Here is a 25,015-nt window from a genome sequence, read left to right as displayed (position 1 = left end):
ATGTTGGATGATGGAGCTGACGGGTAGAAGGAGAAGAGGTAGACCTCAGAGAAGGTTTATGGATGTAGTGAAGGTGGACATGGAGATGGTGGAGGCGGTGGATAGGGCAAGATGGAGGCAGATGATCCGCTGTGGCGACCCCTAAAGGGAGCAGCCGAAAGAAGAAGATCTTCAACTCTTCCATCTCGTCCATCCAAAGTCATCTATGTTCCTTCATCCTCGTTCTGCCGAGCGAACAAGCTAGTCTTTTTCCATGCAATGGGAGGGCGCTACTTTGCCTCTACAACTGCAGCACCCTGCATACACCACTCCACCATAAAATGTAGAAATATAGAAATAATGTGCTGTGCTTTAAGCATTTTGGACGTCTGGTTCCTATCACTACCACTGTGAACAAATCTGACTCGGAGCGTTTCACATTCAACCACTCTGAATGACTTTGTTTACATCCTAATTTAAAAATGGTGGACCTCTTTTAAAGCTGTTCTAAAAGCGAGGATACTGTGAGCAAAAAATTGCAGTCCATTGTGAAAAAATTTTATTAGATGGAAAATGTTAACACTGATACAACGTTATAGAATAGCATGTCCTAAACATGATATATTCTTATACAGGTGTGCACACCACCTATACCCATACAAATTTACATATAAAATCAAAGGGTCTTTTTTTTGACATATGCATCACATTCAAACCTAGTTTTGTGTACAGTACAGTTAAAGTACAGTAGATTCCCAATGAGTCATAAGGAGCTAAATAGAGGCTTTCATTTCATTCTTCACAGTGCAACCATGCAGAGCCTTTGTTGGTTCTGTTATTCCATTCAGAGTCCATGTTCTTTGGAAGGCGGTGTCTTAATCTTTTAAATCATGTAAATGTATTATATATGAATGATGTAGGGCACTTATGGTCAAATTAAAAAAGCATTATTTTCTAAAACACTCAGGTGGAAAAGCAAATGGTGTGCTAAAATATAAATTTAGTAAAATTTAAAGATGCTCAGTTACAAAGAGAAGCCCATTTGTGAACTCCTTTCTTTTTATACATACAGACAATATTTTACATCTTCTTAAACCTTTTTTTAATGTCAGTCGGTTTTCCCTTCTTCCTCTCTCTTTCTCTGAATCGATCCCTCTTTCTGGTCACCCCGTTCCCACTGTAAGTCAATGAACCTGTCTTCTTTCTCTCTGCTTCGTTTACCCGTTGCCCTAGCAACAGCCTCGTCAAAACATATACTGATGCCACTGGCTCTTTTTGTGTCCCTGTCTAACTCCTTCTGTCCATCCTTTCTCCAGCTCCCTCCATCCCAGGTCCCTCGTCTTTCTCCCTGACTTTCTTTGTCCTCCCCCTTTCCTGGCTCCCACACCAAAGCAGGGCATGTTTCTCCTGATGTATCCTTCAGCTTTGCCTGGTTTTCTTCCACCCTCTGCTCATCTGTCCCATTCCCTTGATTATGGTTTTGCCTCAAATCTCCCTTTTCTGACTCTCTGGGTTGTCTCTCATTGTCTTTCTGTTGGAACTGTTGTTTGAAAGCAGTTATTTTGGAATGCTGTGGTTTCGGGGGTACCACAGGAACAGCTCTCGTCTGGTAGACTCTAGTAGGAGCCTGTTTGGATATTAGCACTGTCCTGCCCACACCTGGTCCAAGTCTCACCCCCTTTCCTCCTTCTATTTCTTTCATTCTTGGAGGCCTCAAGGGCTTCTTACCACCTGCCATGGATGCCTCTGCATTTGTTTCCTCCTTTGCTCTTTCATTTTCTCTCTCGCTTTCACATTCCTCCAGAAGATCCCCAGAATCTCTGGAGTCACCACTGTCATCTGAAAGTCTGTCCTCCCCTTCACTCATTTCTCTCACCACCTGCTTTTCAAGATCACTTCCCTCTTTTATTTCTGTAGCCCCTTCAGGGTGACTCTCTTTCCTGGCTTCAGTTTCCTCCCCTATGTTGTCCTTCTCCATCTGTCCATCGATCTCTTCCCCTCTATCTCTTTCTTCCTTCTCCTTTCCAATAGTCAGTTTTTCCTCTTCCTCATTCCTTTCTAAGACTGTCTGCCCTTCTCCAACTTCTACTTCCTTTTTAAGCAAATCTTCAGCAACCTCATGTATTGCATCATCCTCAACATCTTTACTCTCACTGTTGTCTACCTGTTCATCAGTAACCCTTTCAGGTTCTTGCTGGCTCTCTTTGTTTATCTCACATGCTGCTTCTACAGGGTTCACTTGTTCGCTCTCACTTTTGTTTTCCTCATTGACTGGTGAGCTTTCTTCATCTCTGTTCTCTTCCTTTGGCTCTGGAATTTCTGTAATCTCTTCCTTCATAAGTTTCTCTCCTACTACTGAAATTATATCTATCCCCTCTTCTCCCTCTTTATCAACTTCCTTTTTTCCACTCTGCTCATCTCCTACCTCAACTTGGTCTTGCTTGTCATTATGCAAAGTCAATTTTTGTTCCATTGACAGTTCAGTAGTCTCAACCATATCTTGACAACCTGATGATGCAGATTCTCTGGCTAAGTCTGGCTCATCTATCAATGTCACCTCACTTGCAATGATATCAAGGCAACCTTCAGAACCAGCATGCTGACTACCCATGTTTGAATGTTCCTCTTTGACAGTAAGTTGGTCATTGGTGCAGGAAGTCTCAATGCTGCTAGGCTCTGGTGAGATGGAAGTCACATCTGGACCAAAATAAGTATCCTCTTCATCTTCACTGTCCATAGAATGCCCCTCTTCTTGGCTGAAACCATGCAGCAGGTCAGACATTACACCAAGAGCATTTACTCTCATAATTCCATAAATTTTAGCAAAAATAGTCAATGAGCTAAGCCATGCTTGCTACCTGAAGTTTGCATCTGCCATTTTGCACTGAAACTATGAGGCTAATGTTGCTAACAAGGAAAGAAAGCTTATACCCCACTAGTTACCACTGTGCAAACTGCATGGATAAACATTGCATTAATGCCTCATTGCATGAATGCATGCATCATGCAGTGTTAGAAACCACATAATCGAGTCTATTTGAGGTTGCATAACTGTTTGACATGGGCTGAGGCAAGGGTTTAATTATTTAGTCAGGCAGCTTCCACAACATTAACTGGTGGTATAATCTTCCATTACTTGTTAGCTATATTAGCCTCATAGCTAACCTAAGAAGCAAACACTAGACACCAAACACACCTTGGCTGCTTGACCACAAAGGGACAATTGTGTTGATTTAATGGTTTAATTTCCACAAATTCTCAAGTTACTCCAGATGTAGTCGATCAGCCAGAATATGTTAGATGTCTAAATTTTACATCTTTTGTTTAGTACTAGAGCTATGAAGCTAACATTGCTAACACTAGAGGTCAATAGCTACCCAAATCATTTCCATATCTCAAATCGCATCCAGGTCTTCATTAAGGCTGCACAGGCTAGAGGATGTGGTTTAGAGAACAGTACAATTTACTGCAATCTATTAAAATGAACAAACTTCACAGTGAAGCTGAAGAATGTGGGCAGCTACTTTAGATGTGTTGTGCCGAATTTCATGTATTCTGCCGAATCTGACTTCCCTTTGTGTGTAAGCACATCATGGATGCTAGATCACATTAGATTTTTGTTAGATTTCAAATTCTGAGACATACATTTTCAGTCAACAACAGAAATCGCGAATATAATCCGTAGCATATAGAATTTGGCACAAAACCCGTTGTCTAAAACGGCGGCCCACAGCTTTAAGCCACACTGTGAAGTTGCACTGTTCTCTAAACCACATCAAGAAGTCTGAATGACCTTAATGAAAAGCTTGATGTGGTTTGAGTTGGTTGAAAGAAACTTTGAGGATGTACTTATGGAAAAGATTTGGGTGTCTATTTACTTCTAGTATTTGTTAGCGTTAGTTCCAGACCTAAACTACAGAAGAAAAAATCTGGACACCAGACATGTTTTGGCTGACCAGTTACATCTGGTCAATCTGATTTTTCACCAAACCATTCCTTTAACTTGATTTTTTGGCAAACTATTGTTTTAAAGCCACACCATTAGCAGTACCATGTGTTGTGTGTTTTTATTTCTGAGCTACATACCCGCAAATGTGTGTCTCTTCTATGTTGGCAGTACTTCCCATCTCTTTATTAGTTTCCTGCATAGGCTCACTTAAATGCCCAGCCTCCTGTGATCCATTTTCTTCTTTTACATCCTCTGTGCTCTTGTCTTCAGTCTTCTTCTCATCTGTATTCACATTCTCTGAAGTTTCTAATGGAAGTGGACTGAGGTCACCTTGGTTCAGGCATTGCTCAATGGCATGAGTGTCCATGCCATTACTGGGGGTCATTTCAGTATCTGTCTGGGTTAAATTCTCTGATTGATTGACGAGGATCAAATCTTGACTCCTCTCAGTTACCTCTATGTTGTTTGTTTGATGAAGGCATTCTGATTGGTTGTTGGAGTGTGCATCTACACTGCAGTCAGCAGAGTTTGAAGTAACAGTCTGTGAACATGTCCAGTTCAACCCCTGGAATTGACAAGCAGATGGGAGACTTTTACAGAACATGTCTTCATATTCACTTTTATCAGACTCGTCTTCATCATGATCATCATGATCATCATCATCATCGGGCTCTGTGTAATTGTCTTCATCAGAGGAAAAAGATGGGACTGGTAAGAAAGGGCAGGACTTATAAGGTAAGCTGTGTGATTTGCCTGATCGTGCCCTGTTTATGCGAGCAGGAAACTCTGTGTGGGATACAGAAAGTGTCGGACAAGGAGGCTCGTTCTGTTTGTTGTCATCGTCTTCCTCTTCTTCCTCTTCAAAACAAGGTGGCTCCACTGAAAACTCATTTAGCTGGGTAAAATAACACAAGATTGCTTTTGATTCAAGGATATTATTTGAAAAAGACAGTGAGAATAATACAGTAAGGGGGATACAGTTCAAATACATAATTTCTATCAAACATATACCTGGCTTGGAGCAGAAGTGTCCATCAAGTCCAAGAATCCAAAAGTATCTTGGAAATCCAGAGGGAGTTCTTGGTCTGGATACTCTTCTTCTATAGACAAGGGATGGTAGGTCATCTCACTTTGACCCACAGTTGCAGCATAATCTTTTAGTAACCCTGGTTTCATATCTGAGGGAACAGTACAGGTGGATTTAAAATGATAGTTTGACCAAAAATCTAATTTTCACATTTTTCTCCTTACTGCAAATGTATTCAATAAGCCAAGACGTGACTGGTGTTCAAGGTTTGCATCTGTAGTTTTGCTTTACATCTTTACATCATTTGGCATCATGCAAACTGCATTCCTAAATAATCATACATTTGCCTCAGACTGCATCGAGCAATTAAGTGATGTCAAATAGACTTGTTTAAGTTGCTTCTAACACTGAATGAAAATGTTAGCTACAAAGATGGACAAAGGTTTTGACAATTCAGTCCACAAAGCAGCTGCTACTACTTTTAGTCATACAACAAACTCGCTGTACATCATTCAGTATTTCAGATTACTTAAAAGAACGGCTCAAATATATGTAATTTTCCACTTGCCACAGATGAAGTTGTGCAGGCAAAACATGTTTGGTGTTCACATTTCTTCTTTAATTTAGCACTGGAGCTACAAGGCCAATGTTGCTAACAAACACTAGAAGTCTATTGTCACCCAAATCATTTCCATAAATACTTCACCAAAGCTTCTCTCAACCCACTCAAACTGCTTGCAGACTTCTTAATGTGGTTTTGGATACAGTAAGATTCATTTTGGTACTTCAATATGATTGGTAAATTTGGTCTAACACCTGTTGCCTAAAGTGGCAGTGTTCAGTTTTACAGTGAAGGTTTCTTCATTTGTATAGTTCACAGGAAGCCATACTGTGTCCAGAACCATACTGTGTGACCTTAACGAAGATCTGCATGCAGTTTAAGCAGGTTGTGAAAAGTTATGAGGATGCAGTTACAGAAAATGATTTGGGTGACTTTTGACTTCTAGCTTTAGTTATTTATGTTAGCCTCATAGCTAGAGCACTAAACTGCAGGAGCAAAATTTTGACACCTAATATATCTGATCGACTACAATTAAGGTAAAATTGTGTAAAGTTCATTTTTTTGCCAGATAGCCCAACACTGTGATGTGATGTTTTGGGCATGCAATGCTATAGCTAGTGGTTAATATAGCTATATTTATGTTAACCTTTTATATTCAGAACTAAACCAAATAAAGAAACAAAACTGAAGAAGCAAAGTTTGGACACCAAGCATAATTTTGGCTGATCAGTTTTGTTTGGGTAAGGGCAAAATTGGGTAGGTTGTGGCTAAACTATTGCTTTAACATAACTCTGCACTATAAATTGTTGCTGTCTGTTTACTATAACTAGTTTACTATCTTATCTTACCCATATAGTCACTTTCCACTGTGTCTTCTGCGAGTGAAGGTCTGTGTGTTGCATGATGTGTCTCACTTGACTCAGCTTCCTCACTTAAATAATCATCCACTTCATCTTGGAATTCCTCCCTCTCCTCAAGTCCTGCCTCCTCCACCTCTGTTTTAACTTCATTCTTGTCCTCCTCTTCACTTGGACTGCTCTCATTATTATCCATCTTAACCTCATCTTTAGCATGATCCCCTTGGTTCCATTCTGTTTTCTCCTTTTCTCCCTCTGCTGACACCTCCTTCTCTCCAGTGTTTTCTGGCTTCACTTTTTTTGGCTGTTCTTCTACCCCATGCTGGGGCAGTTCCTCCTCGGGTCTTCCTCCATGGAGGACCCCCAGTGCCAGTCCAGAGGTTATGTGGAGAGGAACAGTCACCGAAAAAGGCCCAGAAATGTGCATTCCCGCACGACGTTCTGCTTTGCTGGCTGCCCCATGTGATATGGCCGGTGATCTGTCTGCACCAGCCGTGCCTCCAGTATCCAGGCTCTTGTAAGTACCCTGGGTTCCGCTTCCTCCACTGACCATGCTCACACTAGCCCCACCCGTGCGCCTGTATGTCACCGCATATCCACTACCCACACCTCCACTGCTCACAGTCCCACTCTCTGGGGTCCCAGAAGGAGTGACTAGAGTTGAAAGATGTGAGGAAGGGTGCCTGGGATCTGAGAAATCAAACTGAATATGTTAGCACAGTGTATACATGTGCATATTAAAAGAGGGACATGTTGGAACAAAGCAGTTTTCACAAAGATTCTGACATTCACCAGTGTTGTTTTATTTGCTCTTACTTCTTATGTAGTAAAAGAATTTACACAAACACAAATGAACTAGTGTTTATCAGTTTACTAGGGCTGCAAAGATTAGTTGATAATGTCAGTTATGGACAAGGTACTGAAAAACAGAAGTGCTATTTCATGTATCTACAATGTTCATATGATATTTGAAGTCACTCAGTCAAATTATAGGTCACTGCAGGAAGTGCAGATGGCCTGCATTGTTTTGATGCACCACAAAAGAAGAAATTGCTTGTTGCACAGACAGAACTTTAAATGATGGCGGTGCTGTGACAGTGCAAAATGAGAGAAAACCTCATAATGCATAATGTTTAATTAGTCATTAATCAAAGAGTCAACAGACTATATATAAACAATTGTTAGTTGCAGCCCTTCTTGCAGTATTCACCATACTCTACTACTGTATATATACCTTCCAGTGTATACGGTCCTGAGCTCAGAGAATCCATACTCTTAGCAGGCCTTAGAGAAGTCTTCTCTTTCTCTGCATAGATAAGTGAAGAAATGATGAGGTAAGAAAAGAAAACACAGAAGGGATGGGAAGCCACAGATGATGCTAAATTGTGAAATTAATAGGTGAAATGAAGCACTGAATATACCATAAAAGCAACAGTGATCTTTAAATTCTGGTATTAAATATTGGAGCAAGATCTAGATGTCAACATGATCACAGTAAAGTATTTTGCAGTGTATGCTTTCTTGTAAGGGTGAAGCTCATACCCTTGGTGGTGTACTTGTTCTTCTTACGAGGATCTTGGAGTCTCCCACCTAAATTGAAGATAGACTTCCATTTTCTGCCTTTTAGAGATCCTTTTCTCCTGAAAGAAAGGAAAGTGAGTCACCGATACATACATATGTTCATATGCCCTAAAACTGAAATGACTAAAACCCCAAAGTGAGTTCCAAAGCCTGAGTTCATGAACTGTGAGTGTGTGACAAAGGAAAGGCATTTAAAAGGTCTAAATTTTTAAATTACATTCACAATTCACATGTCAAACATCAATATTTTTAAATAATTTTAAACCAGTTTGTTTGCAGATAAATGTTTTTAAATTTCTAAATAATTTTTTTATAAATAAACTTCTGTGAAATAATAATAATAAAAAAAAGTTTGTAACTTTTAGTGTCTTTAACATAATTATCATGTTTCTGGTAATGAAACTCTGCAAATAATAATACTCGTATTTCATTGTTTGGAAATGAAAGGGTTAAAATCCTTGAAATATCCATTGCAAATGTTCAATTATAGTTTTTTTCTATGTTATCAAGGCTGATGCTCTCCCATTGGTTAGGACTTTAGGAGCTGGACCAAATGCCTGATATGTTAGATTAACCACCAGAATACTTAGGAAATGACAAAAGAATCAACCAATCCTGTTTTAGGTGTGATGAATATATGCTACAAGCCTCAAATAAAACACTGAAAATTTTGTATAATTTTAAAAGATTGTTCATGTGAATCATTATTGCCTTAGCGCTAACAGACTACTAGAATCTCATAGGGGAGCAGAAATTAGCACTGTGATGTTATTTTCAATGTTTCTGAGCAGGATTTGACAGGCCTAGTGCTAATAATCATATTTAACCATTATGCTAGTCCTGTGCTGCTTCAGATTTTTTTTTGTGTGCCCAGAATGATGAACAGTTGTACAGCATCAAGAATGCAGCTATAATAAAATTAATGGTAGCATGTAAGTTATAACTGCATATAAAACATCAAAAACTGACTCTTCAAAGGTTCTTTAATAAACGCAATGATTATGTGTAGAACCATGACAACTCAAAGAACCATTTGAAGGCATAAACAGTTATTTCCATGGTTAAATGGTTCTTCTCTATGATGGAAAATCTGTTGTACAAATTGTTGTTTGTTTAAATAGGCTACTTTAAAATGCTTCTACAATGCACCAAAACAGGCTCAACTAGTGTTACAATATATCCCTATAGATAAAATCCTTTTTGGTACTTTTTTTGCTGAGAATATATATTTATATATATTTGTGTATATTTATATATATTTGTCTATTGGAAATTTTCAATTATAGTTTTTTTTCTGTGTTATCAAGGTTGATACAGTCAAGCAAGCTCTCCCATTGGTTAGGACTTGGACCAAAGGCCTGATATATTAGATTAACCACCAGAATACTTAGGGAATACTTAGGGGGGCAGTCGTGGGCTGGAGGTTAGGGATCTGGCCCTGTGACCGTAAGGTTGCCGGTTCGATCCCCAGGGCCGACAGTCCATGACTGTGGTGTCCTTGAGCAAGACACCTAACCCCCAACTGCTCCCCGGGCGCCGTGTATAGGGCAAGTGTGCTCACTGCCCCCTAGTGTGTGTGTTCACTAGTGTGTATGTGGTGTTTCACTTCACGGATGGGTTAAATGCGGAGGTGGAATTTCCCCGGTTGTGGGATCAAAATATTTAAATTAAAAAAAAGAAAATGACAGAGGAATCGACCAATCCTGTTTTGATTTACAATGGGTGTGATAAAGTTGATTATATTACTTGTCAAAAGTGGTAAATATGAACTATTTAGGTATGCAGTACCACAAGGAATTTATGTGGAATATTAGGTTTATAAATGTGTTATGCCTGAGAATTTGTAAGACTATACAATGAGTATACAAAACCTTGGCTGATGTTTTTTCATGTAGCTGACTGGAGCAGTGTTCAGTGGAAAATAGATTTGGTGTGGTGTATCAGCTAATACTGCTACCATATTGGGCAGCAATTCAGTTGTAACTCGCTCTGGATGAAATACTCTGCCAAATGCATAAATGTAACTGTAAAATGTTATAAGGATTACATTATAATTACATAAAGGATGGTTCTGGAGGTTTCAGTCTTACTTGTCTGTGCCATCAATGATAGCATGATAAGGCCTCATGGGTGGAGGGCCATCTCCAGGACTCATGTTGCCAGGACACTGGAAGGGTATGGCTTTGAAAAACGAATCTTCATGACCCGACAGCGCTGAGGGCGAAGGGAGGGACTTCCTGCGCTCAAGAGTTAATCCTGTGGTTACATATGGGAATTATGGATGTGAGACAAAATAAACAGCACCTGCACATAAAAAAACAAAACGCTTGGAAGAGATTTGTTTTGAGGTTAGTTCAGTACCTGGTTCAGTACACGAATCAGGAAATAGTTGAGCAACGTGAGTTAGAATAAATTCCACCACAATGGACTGTATTCGCACCTCCATGAAGGCTGCAGTGCCATTGAAGCCAGATGCTTCAATGTCCTTTGATCTATAGTGAGAGAGTCCACATACTGAAGAAACAGGATGGTAAAAAAAACGAATTTACACAATTTCCCCCTTTCTCTGTGTGTACTTGATTACCCATGGTTGCTTCTTTAGTTTTGCACTGTTGCATACCTAAAAACGGTTGCAACAACCATCTTGAAACCTTCATTTTGTCTAAAATCGTTGTCCAGTTTTACAGGTAACAATATGTTATGAAAATGTACGAAGCCACATAAGCAAGGCTATTTGAGATTACTTAACAATTTGACACAGTTTAAGGGAAGAAGGGAAAGGTGTGTTGTTTGCACAATACTATTTTCACTACATATTCACACATTCTATTACATGTACTAAAAAAGTAAAGATGCTTTGGACACCAGGCCTCTTTGATCAACTACATTCATATAAGGGGTCAATTGTTTTGGTGTCTGAAGAGTAACTACTTGGATGACCAGAGAATGACCTGGCTACACAAACCTGAGGAGGTTGGGAGCCCATACAATAGCAAGGTTTCTCGCATGCATGTTAGTCTGATCACAGAATGTTGACATCTTGACTAAATGCCTCATCAAATATTCCAGAGTCCTGCAGAAGAAAGACAAGTAGAGCACAGGTAGTGCACAGTGACTGTTCTCCAGAGGCGGTTATCTGATTATTTGTTCAATTGTTTATTCCATCCAATTGTATGTATTTACTTGTAGTGGGGGGGAGGAAGCTTCTCCAGCACCTCTTTAATCTTCACCAACCTTTCATCTTCCAATTGAACAGCGACAGCTTCCTAAAGAGGACAGTAAGAGTTTACACAGTTACAACTGAAGATAAATGAATACAAGTTGTCATGAGCTGCACAATGACATTGAATTGAGACTTGAGACCTCAAAGTGTGTCTTTGTCTCTGTGTTTTACATTATGTTATGGTGAAAAATCCTCCCTTTACACCAAATGTAGTGAATCAGCAAAGACAGGTTTAGTGTGTAAAGTTTACTTCTTTACTGCATGTCTACACAATAATCTTGACAGGTAGCAATGTGCAAACCACATATCTAAAACATCACACCATCCCAAACTGCTTCAAGTTATATAAAAAGCTTTGCTTTATGGCAGCCATATAACCACTTGACACAATGTGAAGCAAATATGTGATGATTGTAATGTGCAGTTTGCACAATACTAACTGTTTTTGGTATAAACTTCCATTGCTTGTTAGCTACATTAGCTGTGGCACAAAACCACAGAAGCAAACTTTGTAGAAGAAACATGTCTTGGTTTATGAACTACATCTGGAGTAAAGGGGAATATCTTTATATTTCATTTTTTGTTTAACTATTGCTACTAATGAAATTGTTGTAAGCGTTCTGTTCAGATTTGATACCCACAGCGAAACAGTCGTAAAGTTGATATGTGAGCAAAGGGTTGGGCAATTCTCTGAAATACGCCTTACACAGCGAACTGACACAGTGAATGTCCTGCAGATACACATCCTTATACAGATCAGGCATCCCGTCAGTGTCAAACTCAGATCTGTAGGGGAAAAAAAAACATTAAGTGACTGTGCAGATCACTGAAGCAATGAAAACTCACTCTAATGCCCCTGGAACCATGTTGTGAACATAAGTGCTTTGTGACATGGTACATTATCATGTTGGCGTCCCGTTTCAATACATCCTTTTAATGTATCTGAGTTAAATAAAACAATGTATTACTAAACACAGGAAGAGGGGAACAGAAATAAACTGATACACTTTCTGGCTGTTCCTACCTAAAAGTCATGATGAACAAACATTTAAAAAATAAAAAATTCTCCTGCTGGACCATGCCCCCAGACCCCCCCTCCAAGAACCTCTGGTGATGCCAATGTCTTATAACATGCCCTCACCAACTTCAACTGATCACTCTGAAGTGTACCACAAATGGCTACTCACAGCACAAATGGAGGAAAGAAAATGAGGAGTGGAGTTTTCAGCCAGAGCACACACAAGCCCTTAGCTGGGTAAGCCTCAGTAAGCTAATTAGCTAACCATGCAGAACTTTGTAAAGCAAACCTTTCTGAACACAACTTGTACATTTTGTAAATAATTACTCTGTGTGGTTGTAAACTTTAGTTTAAACTGTGGCGTATGGTTTTTCTATTTGTTGTTTCTAGCTATAAACCCTGTGCTTGCTAACTAGCAAGCTAGTAGAGTAAAATAATGAACAAGGCAAACAGAATCTCATACTTTTGAAATATGAAATATTTGAAAGTATTTTATAACTACTGATTATTTAGTTTGATTAGTTCATTAGTTGATTGACTGATTAGTTCACCATTTTTTGAGACTTTAAAAATTGAATTGTGCTAGATCGTAATTATCCCGGTGCAAGTTCTGCTGCTGAAATTGACACTTGTGTTCACTCGGCCCCTTGTCCCACCAAGGAATCAAGGAATCACCTAATAAATGTTACTTGAAATAATAAAGCAACAAAACAACCCTTAAGATGGTGTTAGGGATTGCCCTGAAGGAAAAGCTAAGTTGACAAGAGCGTGTTAACGTTAGTGGAAAACGGGCAGCTGAAGTGTCCGTCTGAAAGTGGATAAACTGCGGCCATGAAAGGATGAATATGGTCAGATGTACTGTGCCATTCAGATGTCCTTCAGTAAGTATCATTAGCTCTAATGTATGCCAGGAATATGCACAGATGCCAGCACGCTGCCTTCACCAGCCTGTATATTTTGTTGCTGCCAAAAAAGAATAGCTCCATGGACTCATTTTACCTGCATCAGATTCTGATTCTTTCACTGGCTTGAGGCAAAAGGAGCCTGGATTTGTCCAACCAGGCAACTTCTTTCCTGTTCTCAATAGTCCAGTTACAATGTCATAAGGCACTATTGTTTTTCCATCAACTCAGTATGGTCTTTAGGCGATATCCCATAAGTGATGTGTTTTGAGTTGACATTCTGCATGCCAGTGTTTCATTTGGGTGTAATTTTCCTGCAGCCCATTTGCTTGCATGATTCTTGGCGCTCTCTTTTGACTCCATTGATCCATAGGAATGGTAATTGCAGGCTTTTAGCACCATTCCTGATATATCTTTGAAACGAAGGACCAGGGTAATGCCAGTTGGAAGATCAGGAAACCTAGCACTACTTATCATCAAAGTCACTGAAGTGACTCATTTTGGCCAAGCCGATGGATGGTGGAGCACTAACTGGTGTCAAACACAGCAGGACACTGTACTGGGTAACACCTCAACCTTCTATGTGGCAGTCTGAGGTTTCCCACCTTGGCAAAGACATCACACTATACCAATAAGAGTCTTTGGGCAAGACTCCTTCGGCTACATTCACCCACCTCTTTAACATGAACAAATTGTAAGTCACTGTTGATAGGTGTGTCTGCCAAATAGTGTAAGTATAAATATGACTTGTGGGAGGGTTTACCTAACAAACAGTGTTAATAGGTGAGATTTAAGTAAACGTGATCAAAGGTAACAACATAGTAAAATTTGCAGCTACAAACACACCTTAGTTTCTGGGTGTTGGATGACACTCCAGAGAGTCGGTAGATTCCATCAACAATTCCATACTCCTCAATGAACTCACTGCAGCTGCGGAGCACCTGAGGAACTATGAGAAACAGACCAAAGGAGTGAAACATAGTGAAGAATCAAAGGATTGTGAGAATGTAAACATACATTAGACTTGACTACTCCCCAGCAAAGTCTTCTTGGCTTTCTTCTTTTTTATTAGTCTCTTTCTTTTTTAAAACCTGAAACTCCCACTGTGTGGGCTAAATGAACACATGAAACACACTAGCACCTTTTAATGAATCCTATGAGCCAAAGTCACAATATAAATGACATTATTTACTCTTTGCTGGTCACGCTTAATTAATACTGAGACATTTGTTTGTAGATGTAGCAGCAGCATTGAAATACAGCATGAGGGCACTAACCTGCCTCACATTATTTATAACACACATCGACCAAAATAAAAACTATTCAGAGCCAAAATCGGTCGATTCCAATTATGCAACCATATCCTTAAGACCCTTTTGTAATATGAAGCACATATTAAGCAGTAAGTACTCACTTTCTTGATTAGTCGCTGTTAAATGCTCTTGCAGATCACAGCCAAATACTTTATCTTTGCTCCCTCCTTTTCTTCGTCCTCTTTTCATTTTGCAGCTTTCCTAACACTACTCTCACATCCAGATGTATGTGTCTGTGTGTCAATTTGTTCGTTTTAATGAGCTCAGTGATAAGTCCCACCTAAACCAACCATGATGATATTTGTGTTGGAATATTCAGTTTGTCTTAGCAGCTGAACCTTAACTTTTACTGAGTTGTTTATGCAGTTATGTAATGGAATGCTTCAGTATGCTGCTACATTGTGTGTCAGTGTTCTCATTGTTCATCTGCTTTTGCTGATAGATACACTGTGAGGAGCTGGATGGCTGTAGCCCCTGCAAAAGAGGTAAAAGAGTGTATTTAAATGATTAACAATGAGGTAAAGTATAAATTCTTTACCAATAATAACAACTAGCCCCATAAATAAAGCAAAGAAGAAAATATACATGAAATAATAACATATTTATTAACATGTCTCTCCATTCCGTTGGTGGGTGTGACTTTGTTTCACAGGTTCCGGTCCTGGATTTTGTAAACATCTGTCATTAACTGAACTGTTAATGTAACTGATTGAACACCTAATATCGTATCTATCAATGATTGCAAAATACAGAATCAAAAATTAGATTCAAGGTCCAGGTATCTCTGCCACAGAAGAACCAGTATTGGACTCCCAAAATGATCCTTAGGGACCACCAGACTCAATCCCAACTCTTAATACAAAGGGATAGAGCAAAAATGTAGACTGGCTGAGGGGACCTGAAGAACCACTGATTTAAAGAGACACTTTTCTAAAAGATGTTTGAGTGTGAAGAATTGTTAAGGACCCTTATACAAGGTTACACGTTCTTCCTAGAACCATACACCCAAGCCCATAACCATTCAGGGATGTTTATTTTTAAGAGGGTAAATGTTTATAAAAATGTTCATCACAAACATAAGCAAAGTCAGACAATCTCCAGAGCAACAAAGAACAACACCAAAAAAGAACATCGTGGTTCTTACCTTGAACAAAACGAAATCAATACACTTCACACTCCGTTACATGATGATCTTGACAAACTGCCAACACTTCAATTCCCACATCCTCACTGACTGCAACAAATGATCTAGAAGGTCAAAATCTTCACCTTTACAGTCAGCAATCTGGAACTTATTAGCACTTAATGGCAAGAATCCATCCTCAATCTGAGAATCATGGCTGGGTACAGTGATGAGTGCCACTGTCTACTTCCTACTCTCGCTTTGTGAAAGTTCTGCCTGATATCATGGCCACACCCTCAGCCTCAATATATGTCCACCTTTTGGAATCTCTTCATTGCTCATTTAAGGACAAATATTTCTGTTTTGACAGTGTCTCACATGAAGCCTTCTTTAAAGGAGCTCTCAATATTTCGAGTCTTTGTCAGCACTCATGGCCACGTCTCTACTTTTCTCTTTCTCTTTCTCTCGTGCTGTCTGCGGAAATGAACAACCTCAATGCAAGGCCTGCCTCTTGCTATGCATCAGACATACGCTGCCAAAGAACCTTCAAATCTCTCTATACCATACTACACTCAACAAGAAACAAACAACAGGCTGATTTGCACACCTCCAAGGTCTATGGGCTATAGCTAGTTTCAAAAGCAGCAAATAAAGAAGAAAAAGATTTCAAGAGAACAAACCGTCCTTACCTTTTCGCTGCACCGGCACAAGTAGCACCCCAGCAGCATTGGTGACGCAAGAAACCACCAAACTTCCCTTAGTGACTTCCTGACTATATGGTCTCGCTCTGTCTTAATTCTCCATTTGTAATCCACTCCTACATTCCTCTCAGCGTCTCTATCTATCTATCTATCTATCTATCTATCTATCTATCTATCTATCTATCTATCTATCTATCTATCTATCTATCTATCTATCTATCTATATCTGTCTATTACATGACCATCCATGTTAAGCTATCCAAAGAACTGAAAGAGCTACAGCTCTTCTTAAGCTTATTTATGAGCTATGTAAGGACATACAAATGCATTTAGTAAGTTGAAAGGTATCTTGGTGTATGTCTTTGTGTAGACTTATTCGGTTGTCTTCATCAGCAAACACAAAGCCCACATTGCAACGGTAAAGGCACAACAATGTGGGATTGCACAACAGCAATGCAATGATGTTCTTTTTTTTTCTGTTGAAGGTATGTTGTGTTGTCTGTAACTGTTGTTTTTGTCCCAAAAAATGCAATAATAATAATAATAATGTAAAATACTGGTGAAAAGCAGCATAAAGCAGCCTGTTTTGAATGAACTGTTTTTGTAATGTCACAAAAACCAACATATTTACATATATCTGCATATTTAGGCTACAGCTGTTTAGCCCCGCCCATTCATGCTGATGTTATAAGGAGTGATTCTGCCCAGACTGCCTCTTGACTTATTCAATCAAAACAGCTTATTAACATACATCAGTCTTAATAACAGTAACAAAAACAACCTGTTTAATTCTAAGGGGTAACGAGAGGTTGTAAAAATGAATCAAATATTTTTGGTCCATAAACACACAAACATAAAAAGTGGAGAAAAAGTAGGACAGGGGCCCTTTAAGAGGCTTGATTTAAAAGCTGTAACTGCTCGGGCCATGAGGTAGTAGTCGTGAGGAATTCTAAATAAATGTTTACAATAAATAATAAGTTGGAAAGTAAGTAGGTAGGTAGTAAAATGATCCTGAAACCACAACGTGGCTTTCAACTGTTCCTAGGCCAGTCAGTGTATCAGGTCATCTCTATGTGTTGAGGCCTAGATCCACCAGGGGAGCTCCACCATTTTTTCAAAATGTCTGCATAATTTAATGGTTAAGATGTAAACAAAATCATTCAGTTTTGTGATGTGAAGTGGTAGAGAGACGGAATTGTTCAGTGGCGGTGACAGAAAGCAGATACTGGAAGAGTTTAACGCTAAAGGCTTCCTCACAGAAAGTTATTAAATTTTTTTTTTTAAATAAATAATCTGCTTAATGGCTGAGACTTTGTTTTACGATACGTTTGTAATGAAGTTTTGGCCTAAGACATCTTGTGAATCGATTCGTTTTGATCCATTAATGGTAGAGGAGTACACGCTGGGCATTGTGGGCCAAAGTAACGCTAGATTTTTCACTAATTAACCATCATCAACACAAAAACTCGTGAAGGTTCACCTGTGTTTTGGATAATACATAAAATTGCTATATTTGTGCTGTAGACATGGAGACCCCTGCCTCCTGCCACGACCGCTGTACACAAATCTGAGTCCGTAACTTTCTCTAAACACGAACCAATTACACTGAAACCACTCTGAAAGACTTGTGTACATCGCAAATTATGCGGAATTATGCAAAAAAACCTCGGTTTTCCCCATTAACTGGGAAGATGGATGCTTGTTTTTCCTTCTAATCCTTCTACCCGAGGTCACGGTGTCTTCTTTTACATTTTTCAATGTGCAGAAAAGTGTTTATATCTCTATTGAATCGGCGGACGACATAGACTGTTTACGGTAGTGACGTAACGCTACGACCGGAAGAGAGAATAGGCGAATATTTGAAGAGCTGGCGATGCGGACAGCTGCTGTGTTTACTGCGCTAACTAACCATTTACATTTATTTTATAGCAACGGCCTTTATGAAGAAAACATATCGAGGCCTAGGCGGCTGTGATAACTAATTCGTGCTCAAACAATACAAAGATAAAATGGCTCAACACGCTTTCCAAGAGCAGCTGGTGTCCATCATGGAGATACTGGCCAAGGCTGCCGTTGCTGAAATTAACAGACGTGTGGACGACAGCTGTGCAGTAATTCGCCTTGAGCTGTCCAGAAGTCAGAGAGATATTGATTCGCTGAAGAGGAAATGTCAAATGATGGAGAATGAATTGAGGAAGGCACGGGTACGAGGGAGAAGGAAAGGTACCACTGCGTTTCCTCATGTCTGTAAAGCACTTTTGTTTTTGTTCATTGCCCAGAGATAACCGCGTCTATTATGGTATCCAGTGTGGTTTGGCCAGTGGTTACTGTCCTGCACTGTTGACCTCTAACGCCCCCATACACCTTATATAAAGTTGGCAAACATCAATGCATGGCCTTGAGGCTGAGGGGTTTACAATAATTGAATTAGTGAGACTTTTAGTGGTTGTACAATTTGTTTAGATCATGGGAGTAAAACCAGGGTCGAATATATTCATGTTTGTACCTTTCTTTTTTTCTTTCTGCACCTTTTTTTCTTATTTTCTGACTTTCATAGTAACCACTAGGCATGTGGATGTAGCCTATCTATTTTTTGTATTGTTTCTAGCTCAGTTGCAATGATTTATAGTTAAGTATTTATGGTATGTATGAGTGCACTATTTTCCACTCTTTTTCTGAGGAAGGATGGTCCACTAAATATAGCTGTTCCTTAACAATTATACCAATTGATATTGTGGTTACTGTGTGATCATGTGGTAATTATTGATAAAATGGCACTTTAGCTTATTTATTTTCCCAGATTAACTTCGTCAGTTGAAATATGATATTTTTTCCCCACAGTGTTTTTCTGCAAGACCTCTGAGAAGCTGCCTGTGCCTTTTCCAAGTGTATGGGTCAGAGATGCTGGCACAGATGTGTGCAGAGCTGAACAGACTGTTAGTCCACAAAAGGCAGATCCGGAGCAGTCTGCACAACACGTCCACCAAGTATGGAAAGCATTACATTAAGCACACCTTAATTATTTGGATCGTCAGATAATATTGATCATCAATAGGGTCATTATGATATAATACTGTAATTATTTGCTGTGCAACAACAAGAGAAGTAAAACTGTTGACTGTTCTGTATTTTAGGCAATCCAGATTCTGGAGGACACACCTAAGGTAGCAGTCATCAAAGAAGAGGGAATTGAAAATGAAACATGGAGTAGTGGAGAGCGTAAGTGAACAAGAAGATCAGATGATGGCTTTTCAGATTCTCTCATACACACTTCTTTTCATTGTTGTCTATGGAACCTTATGCATAAAGGGTTTTTAGGCTGCTCTTTTAAGTTGGAAAACGTTATCTTTTGTGCTGAGCAGCCATGAAAGAGAACAATACATCATTACAGTTGACGGGTCAATATTGAGGATACCTTCTCTTTAGCCTCTCATCCAGCATTGAGGAACTTCTTGTTTTGGATGGTTTTGACTTCCTGTTTTTGATGTTCTCTCAAATTGTTGTGTCACATTTACCTACTTGTTAATCAAAGGTGATAACCTGCCCCCAAGAAGCACCGCTTGAGTTTTTCAAGGTTCATAAAAAATCTGATTTGCACAGTTTTCCACTTACCCCAAATGTAGTTGGTCAACATGTATCGAGTTTCACCAATTGAAAGTAGCTATTCAACAAATTAATTAAATTTTTCTAAAGACCTTTTGGGAAACATTAATTATATGTGTTTTTCCTCTTTAAGCTGCAGGGCAATTTCTTTTTGAGCATCGAGACTTGTCTCGCACCCTGGCTCAAGCAACACCTGAAGAACAGAACCAGCTTCATGAAGGCATGGAGAAACCAAGCACACACTTTACTTGTGTATCGTCTTCATCAGAGCCAGTTAAGAGCGATGATGAGGGTCTGAGTAAACTGAGCCTGCAGGTAAAAGCTGAGAAGGAGCAAGAGGAGGAGAAGGGAGGACAAGACGTAGTAATGGAGGGTTCTGAGCAAAGGATAGAAGAGACTGGAGATTGCCTAGAGTTTACTCAGAGGGATGCCCAGCTGTGGTCGTCTGCTCATGAGCAGGGGCATGATGGTGAGGCAGAGTGGACAGACAAGGCCTTCACCTCTCCTCAGCTTTCTCGTGACCTTGCAGCCTTTTCCCAGCCTGTGGACACAGAACAGTCTGGAGATGGTATCCAGATGGAGCTGTATGGTGCTGGACAGGTCAAGGTGCAAAAACAACTTCAGGCATCCTGGTGTAGAGAAAGACAATGTAGTTCTTCTGTTAAACAGTTAAACACACAACTAACCACACAGCAGCACAATAGGACTCCGTCAAGAACAGGAGACATTGTTCTTGGAGCCAACATGGGTGGCCAAACAGGATCCAACTTGGCCGCTCAGGCGCTTTTGGGCTACAGTCGTGGTGGACTTGGCGCCGCTAAGCGTTTGCGGACTCATTGGCGCACAAATGTAGCCGGAGAGCGGCGGTTTAGCTGCACATTCTGCGAAAGGCGTTTTGTACGTTTTGGCCAGCTGAAGGAACACTTGCGCAGCCACACAGGTGAGAGACCCTACACCTGTGCTCAGTGTGGCCGCAGCTTCACCAAGCAAGGGAATCTAATCCGGCATGCTGTGGTGCATAGCGGGGAGAAACCGTACCAATGTAGCCTTTGTGGGAAGTGCTTCACTCAACGCTCTAGTCTGAAATCCCATCAGAAAACTCACATGCCAGAGAGAGAAGACGTTCTGCAGGGATTGCCTGTGTGCCAGTCAGGCAACAGCCTGTCTGTAACACAGAGCAGGGGTTTTGTATAAAAGCAACCTTAAAATGATGTTTATGTTGTGTGGCATAGAGTACTGTGCAAAAGTCAGAGACTGGTTTTCATTTATTTAATTTCCAGTCAAAACAGCCATGCAGTGTCAATTTAGTGTGTTAACTCTTTGTCTTTATTACAGCTTCCATTTTTTTGGGAGACTTGCTTTATTTTATATCTGATCACCTGAAAAATGTAAAACTTGTACTTAACGGATATTTTGACAGGAAATTAAGTAAAAAAAATTGGTCTTTGACTTTTGCACAGTACTGTAGATGTTTGGACAGTTGTCATGACATTTAGAATCTGTAGTTTAGGAATGTGAAGATCCAAATTTTGTGTTGTTTTTCTGTGTCTTGTAACTGGGTACTGTCAGTGTGCTTAATTTAACAGTTTTGTGCTTAGTGTGTAAAATACGTATTATTGATATAATTCTAACCTTTTTATTTTACACTAGTTGTCCCTCAGTTCTTCTGTTAGATTAATACAAATAAAATCTTTACCCTCAAAGTATTAGAGTGAGTTACTGGTTGTGGGACGTATTGAAATTCAGTCTAACACAAGGCAAAACAATTAAGCAGCTTTCATACTTACTACTCACACATGACAAACTTACACTATCTAAACATATCCAGGTATGACCTTGCAAGTAGTGAACTTAGCTACTTCAAGGCGCACCCATTACTGACAAGCTTTATGTCCAATTGTGCACAGACTGCTTGTATAATCTCCACAGAAAGGTGCTTATCAGTAGAATGGGACACTCTGAAGAAGTGACTCATGAGTCTATGGTCACCAGCGCCAAGTGTCAGCTAATGTGGTGTGAAGACCCCTAGCATTGCGTTCTCTGGAGTCGTGGAGCACCATCTACTACCTTTGGAACAGGTTGCAGTGGTGTTTCTGATTCAGAACTAATCATTGAACATCAGTACTTGGCCTCACTTTTTTGCAGATGAACTGATACAATAAGCACGTTTTGGGAGGTCCATGAGAGGATTATGTAATTGTCAGTTACAATGTCATAAGATTTACCAAATGGTTTCCTCTTAATTCACAAAAAGGTCTCTGAGTTGTCTCCCAATGTTCCCTTAAGAGCTCAGTGAGCAAATGAGCACTTTTCACCTCTTTACAAACGACACACTGCTAACACATCATTGCATGCACATTACATCAGTGGGACACAAATAGCACCCTGTTTGTGGAATCAGCCTTATTAACACTCAATAATCAAACAATGCTCTCTCCTCTCTCTTAGATAAGCTGCAAGGTCCTAAATATTTTATTCAAACACACATATTATAGATCAGTCTCAGCTGGTGCCACCAGAAAGAGAGTGATTTTGCTCTGCAGGAATTGGTTTGTGTATATATATATATATATATATATATATATATATATATATATATATATATATATATATATATATATATATATATGAACTGAAACTGAAACCCTCACTTTCTTCTTAAATCACTAACCTCCATCAGATCTGCTCCTTCAGCTCTTTCAGTCTCTGTCAGCTTCTTTCTCTGCCTCACTTTCTGTGTTTGGTAATACATTCATTTTTTTTTTAAAACTTGGATTTACAAGAATTTGAGGAAATAATGTCAAATCAGTCAATTCGGTTTCTTTAAGTGGTAAAAATATTCTCATCTGACTGGCCTTCGACTGAGCTGCCACCTTTTAATTTTCATCCACAGGTTGAGTAATTGAGGGATACCAAATTGTGTTATGATCAACACTATGAAATTTTCACTGACATTAGCTTACTGTAAATAATATATGGCCAACACTAAAGAGGAATAAAAAAGAATATACAGAGCTGACATTCACATTAGTTCTGTCTGTCTTGCTCGTTCAAACTCACTTTCTTACAATGAAGTTAAAATAGCTAGCTAGCTGACAAGCCAGCTAATGTTCATGTTAGCCTAACCTCTTTTTCCCTTACAAAAACTCAAAGGGCTTCATTCACTAATATCTTCTTAAGTTTTGTCGTACATCTGTTCTTGAGGAAGGTCTTTAAAAAAGTCTACATCAAATTCATGACGCAGAATTGTGCTCACCTTTGTGCTCTTGAGTGTGTGTATTCTGTTGATACCTAAGAACTAATCCCAAATAATAATAATAATAATAATAATAATAAAACACTGGTGAGTGTCAAAGTCTTCATTTAAAAAGTGGCTTTTAAGAAGATATTTCACCTTGAGAATGGTTGGTGTATGAGGCCCAAAGTTAACAAGCAATCTAACAAGAAACTAAGTAAAGTAAAAACCTGATATTCAGCTACACTGACCATAATTTGCCACAAATCCATATGTTAGGTGGTGTCTTTAATATATAACGACTTACTGCTTCACTTTGTAAATTTTAGATTTTGAAGAACGGTATAACGTTTAAGTGCACTTTATTCAAAATCCTGTTGCAGCTCGAGCAGTTACCGACTGACTTTATTTGCAGAGAAGGTAAAGCCAGAGACCCTCCCCCTAGGTCTGATATTATTGGCTTACAGCTTACGATGTCTGATATGACTAACCGAGCCTAGAGCTCTCATTTTTAATGTTATGATAGTAAATCTCTGGTAGCACAGCAGAGGCAGTTGTGAGGCAGTAGCAGCGCCTCCCTCAGGTAATGCCCACCTATCAACTAGACTATGGTGAATGAGAATAAACTAGCTGTAGATGATTTGAGCTAGTAATGTTCATTTATTTTTTAAGGGAGGGGACTAACCCCCCTAAAACTGACAAAAATTGACGCCGATAAATACAGACATGAAATGCTCATTCCTTATTTCCAGAGCACTTGCTGACCCTTTTTTTTTCCTTTCATATCAACATTCAGAAATCTCTCATCAGCACTGAGTCACAAGTGGGATGAGTCACACAGGCAATGGTTGTAGCCACAAAAGTGACTTCCTCTGTGAAGTGAGAGGAGACTGACTGCACATAAGGACGTAGATGTTTACGTGTACTATATACAGCCTACCAGGTATGATAGGCTGTATGGTGACACATGACCCCAGAACTGGACTGAGTTATCCCAACTTTGAGATGCCAAAACGTGTTTGACTGGAAACGCATACTACGATATTAAAAGCCAAACGCGGACTGCTCGTAGCTCAGGTGAAAGGATGTAGACTCACATTCTACCGTAATTACGGTAACTCGGATGTCAGCAAAACCGGAAATAGCCGTTCGTACAAGAACCACATCAGGACATGTCTTTTTGATTCAGCTATATCAGAAATATCATTTTCGCTTTGACATTTCCCTGCAAACGTTTTATGAGAAGTTGATTTATAGAAGCTAACGATGCTGTCGGAGGACGACGTGACGAGCAATAGCGTTTCTTTCCACAGTAGACTGGCTTCTGTTATGGCCACGGTGGCTAAATCTGCTGTGGCGGAGATCGGCAAACTGTACGACGACGGGTTAGTCGTTCTACGTTTGGAGGTGAGCCGCAAAGACTCAGAAATAGAGGCACTGAAGAAAAAACTTGAAACGGTAGAAAACGAACTGAGGTCTGTGAGAGAGTCCCAGCGTCCAGTGACCCCGACGCTCCCTCCCTGTTCTGGAAAGAGACCAGGTAAACAAAGCGTCCTCAGCGGAGACGAAGCGGCGCTTTTAGCTTAGACGCGATTTTCGATTCCGAGCTCGAGATTCGGTTTCTGACCGAGGCACGTGGCTGGCATATAGTCACCCCTCATTAGCATATTTTAAAAGGGAAATTCCTCTGTTGTGTCATCATTTCTCTTTAATTAATAGTCAATAATATAATGAATCATATTAATGGTACTGAATATTTGTTTGCTTTAATCGAACAGAATCCAAGAACTGAGTGTGTGTATACACACACATATATATGTTGAAGTGTAAAGTCAGTCAGAGTGGTTTGATGTGAAATACTTTGTTCTACAGAAATTTGCACAGTCAGAAGTGTTCACTGTCTTGGTGATTTTTTTTGTTTTTTTTTCCTGATTTACCACTA

The 25,015-nt window shown here is 39.6% G+C and overlaps 3 protein-coding genes across 4 annotated transcripts in view; 2 read left to right on the top strand and 1 right to left on the bottom strand.

The window, feature by feature from the left end:
- Window positions 1–521: 521 nt before the first annotated feature.
- si:dkeyp-68b7.12 (rho GTPase-activating protein 30) lies at window positions 522–16,275 on the bottom strand. Of its 2 annotated transcripts, none has more exons than XM_017697093.2 (14): window positions 16,224–16,275; window positions 14,513–14,885; window positions 13,945–14,047; window positions 11,820–11,964; window positions 11,139–11,221; window positions 10,921–11,028; window positions 10,317–10,447; window positions 10,046–10,211; window positions 7,917–8,014; window positions 7,609–7,680; window positions 6,366–7,064; window positions 4,940–5,106; window positions 4,066–4,823; window positions 522–2,735 (listed from the first exon to the last, which is right to left on the bottom strand). In XM_017697093.2, the coding sequence occupies exons 2-14, from the start codon at window positions 14,598–14,600 to the stop codon at window positions 1,088–1,090; spliced, it is 4,266 nt and encodes a 1,421-aa protein (XP_017552582.1). In that variant the 5' UTR covers window positions 14,601–14,885; window positions 16,224–16,275; the 3' UTR covers window positions 522–1,087. The 2 variants fall into 2 exon arrangements, with proteins under 2 accessions (XP_017552582.1, XP_017552583.1); XM_017697094.2 differs by lacking the exon at window positions 16,224–16,275 and adding an exon at window positions 15,556–15,771.
- A 1,784-nt stretch (window positions 16,276–18,059) lies between these two features.
- On the top strand, window positions 18,060–21,544 carry si:ch211-155e24.3 (uncharacterized protein LOC100150696 homolog). Its single transcript, XM_017697038.2, has 4 exons — window positions 18,060–18,458; window positions 19,077–19,222; window positions 19,370–19,454; window positions 19,972–21,544. The coding sequence occupies exons 1-4, from the start codon at window positions 18,245–18,247 to the stop codon at window positions 21,030–21,032; spliced, it is 1,506 nt and encodes a 501-aa protein (XP_017552527.2). The 5' UTR covers window positions 18,060–18,244; the 3' UTR covers window positions 21,033–21,544.
- Window positions 21,545–24,058: 2,514 nt separating this feature from the next.
- LOC119261593 (zinc finger protein 397) overlaps window positions 24,059–25,015 on the top strand; it is a 2,524-nt gene continuing 1,567 nt past the window's right edge. Inside the window, exon 1 of the mRNA XM_037530970.1 lies at window positions 24,059–24,613. Within this exon, the coding sequence (XP_037386867.1) occupies window positions 24,340–24,613 (274 nt within the window). The 5' untranslated portion in view covers window positions 24,059–24,339. The remainder of the gene's footprint in view (window positions 24,614–25,015) is intronic.

The sequence above is a fragment of the Pygocentrus nattereri genome, chromosome 19 (assembly GCF_015220715.1).
Source record: "Pygocentrus nattereri isolate fPygNat1 chromosome 19, fPygNat1.pri, whole genome shotgun sequence".
Taxonomy (NCBI): domain Eukaryota; kingdom Metazoa; phylum Chordata; class Actinopteri; order Characiformes; family Serrasalmidae; genus Pygocentrus; species Pygocentrus nattereri.
This window is presented reverse-complemented; position numbering and strand designations above follow the sequence as displayed.

Bases quoted from the DNA above. Each gene is read 5' to 3' on its own strand.
- si:dkeyp-68b7.12 (XM_017697093.2), bottom strand. From the start codon at position 14,600: ATGAAAAGAGGACGAAGAAAAGGAGGGAGCAAAGATAAAGTATTTGGC. The intron at 11,965-13,944 runs GTGTGTTTGTAG...TTTCCCCTACAG, and splicing joins TCCAACACCCAGAAACTAAG to ATCTGAGTTTGACACTGACG. The intron at 11,029-11,138 runs GTAAATACATAC...TTTCTTCTGCAG, and splicing joins CTTCCTCCCCCCCACTACAA to GACTCTGGAATATTTGATGA.
- si:ch211-155e24.3 (XM_017697038.2), top strand. From the start codon at position 18,245: ATGGCTCAACACGCTTTCCAAGAGCAGCTGGTGTCCATCATGGAGATA. The intron at 19,223-19,369 runs GTATGGAAAGCA...TCTGTATTTTAG, and splicing joins CTGCACAACACGTCCACCAA to GCAATCCAGATTCTGGAGGA. The intron at 19,455-19,971 runs GTAAGTGAACAA...TTCCTCTTTAAG, and splicing joins AACATGGAGTAGTGGAGAGC to CTGCAGGGCAATTTCTTTTT.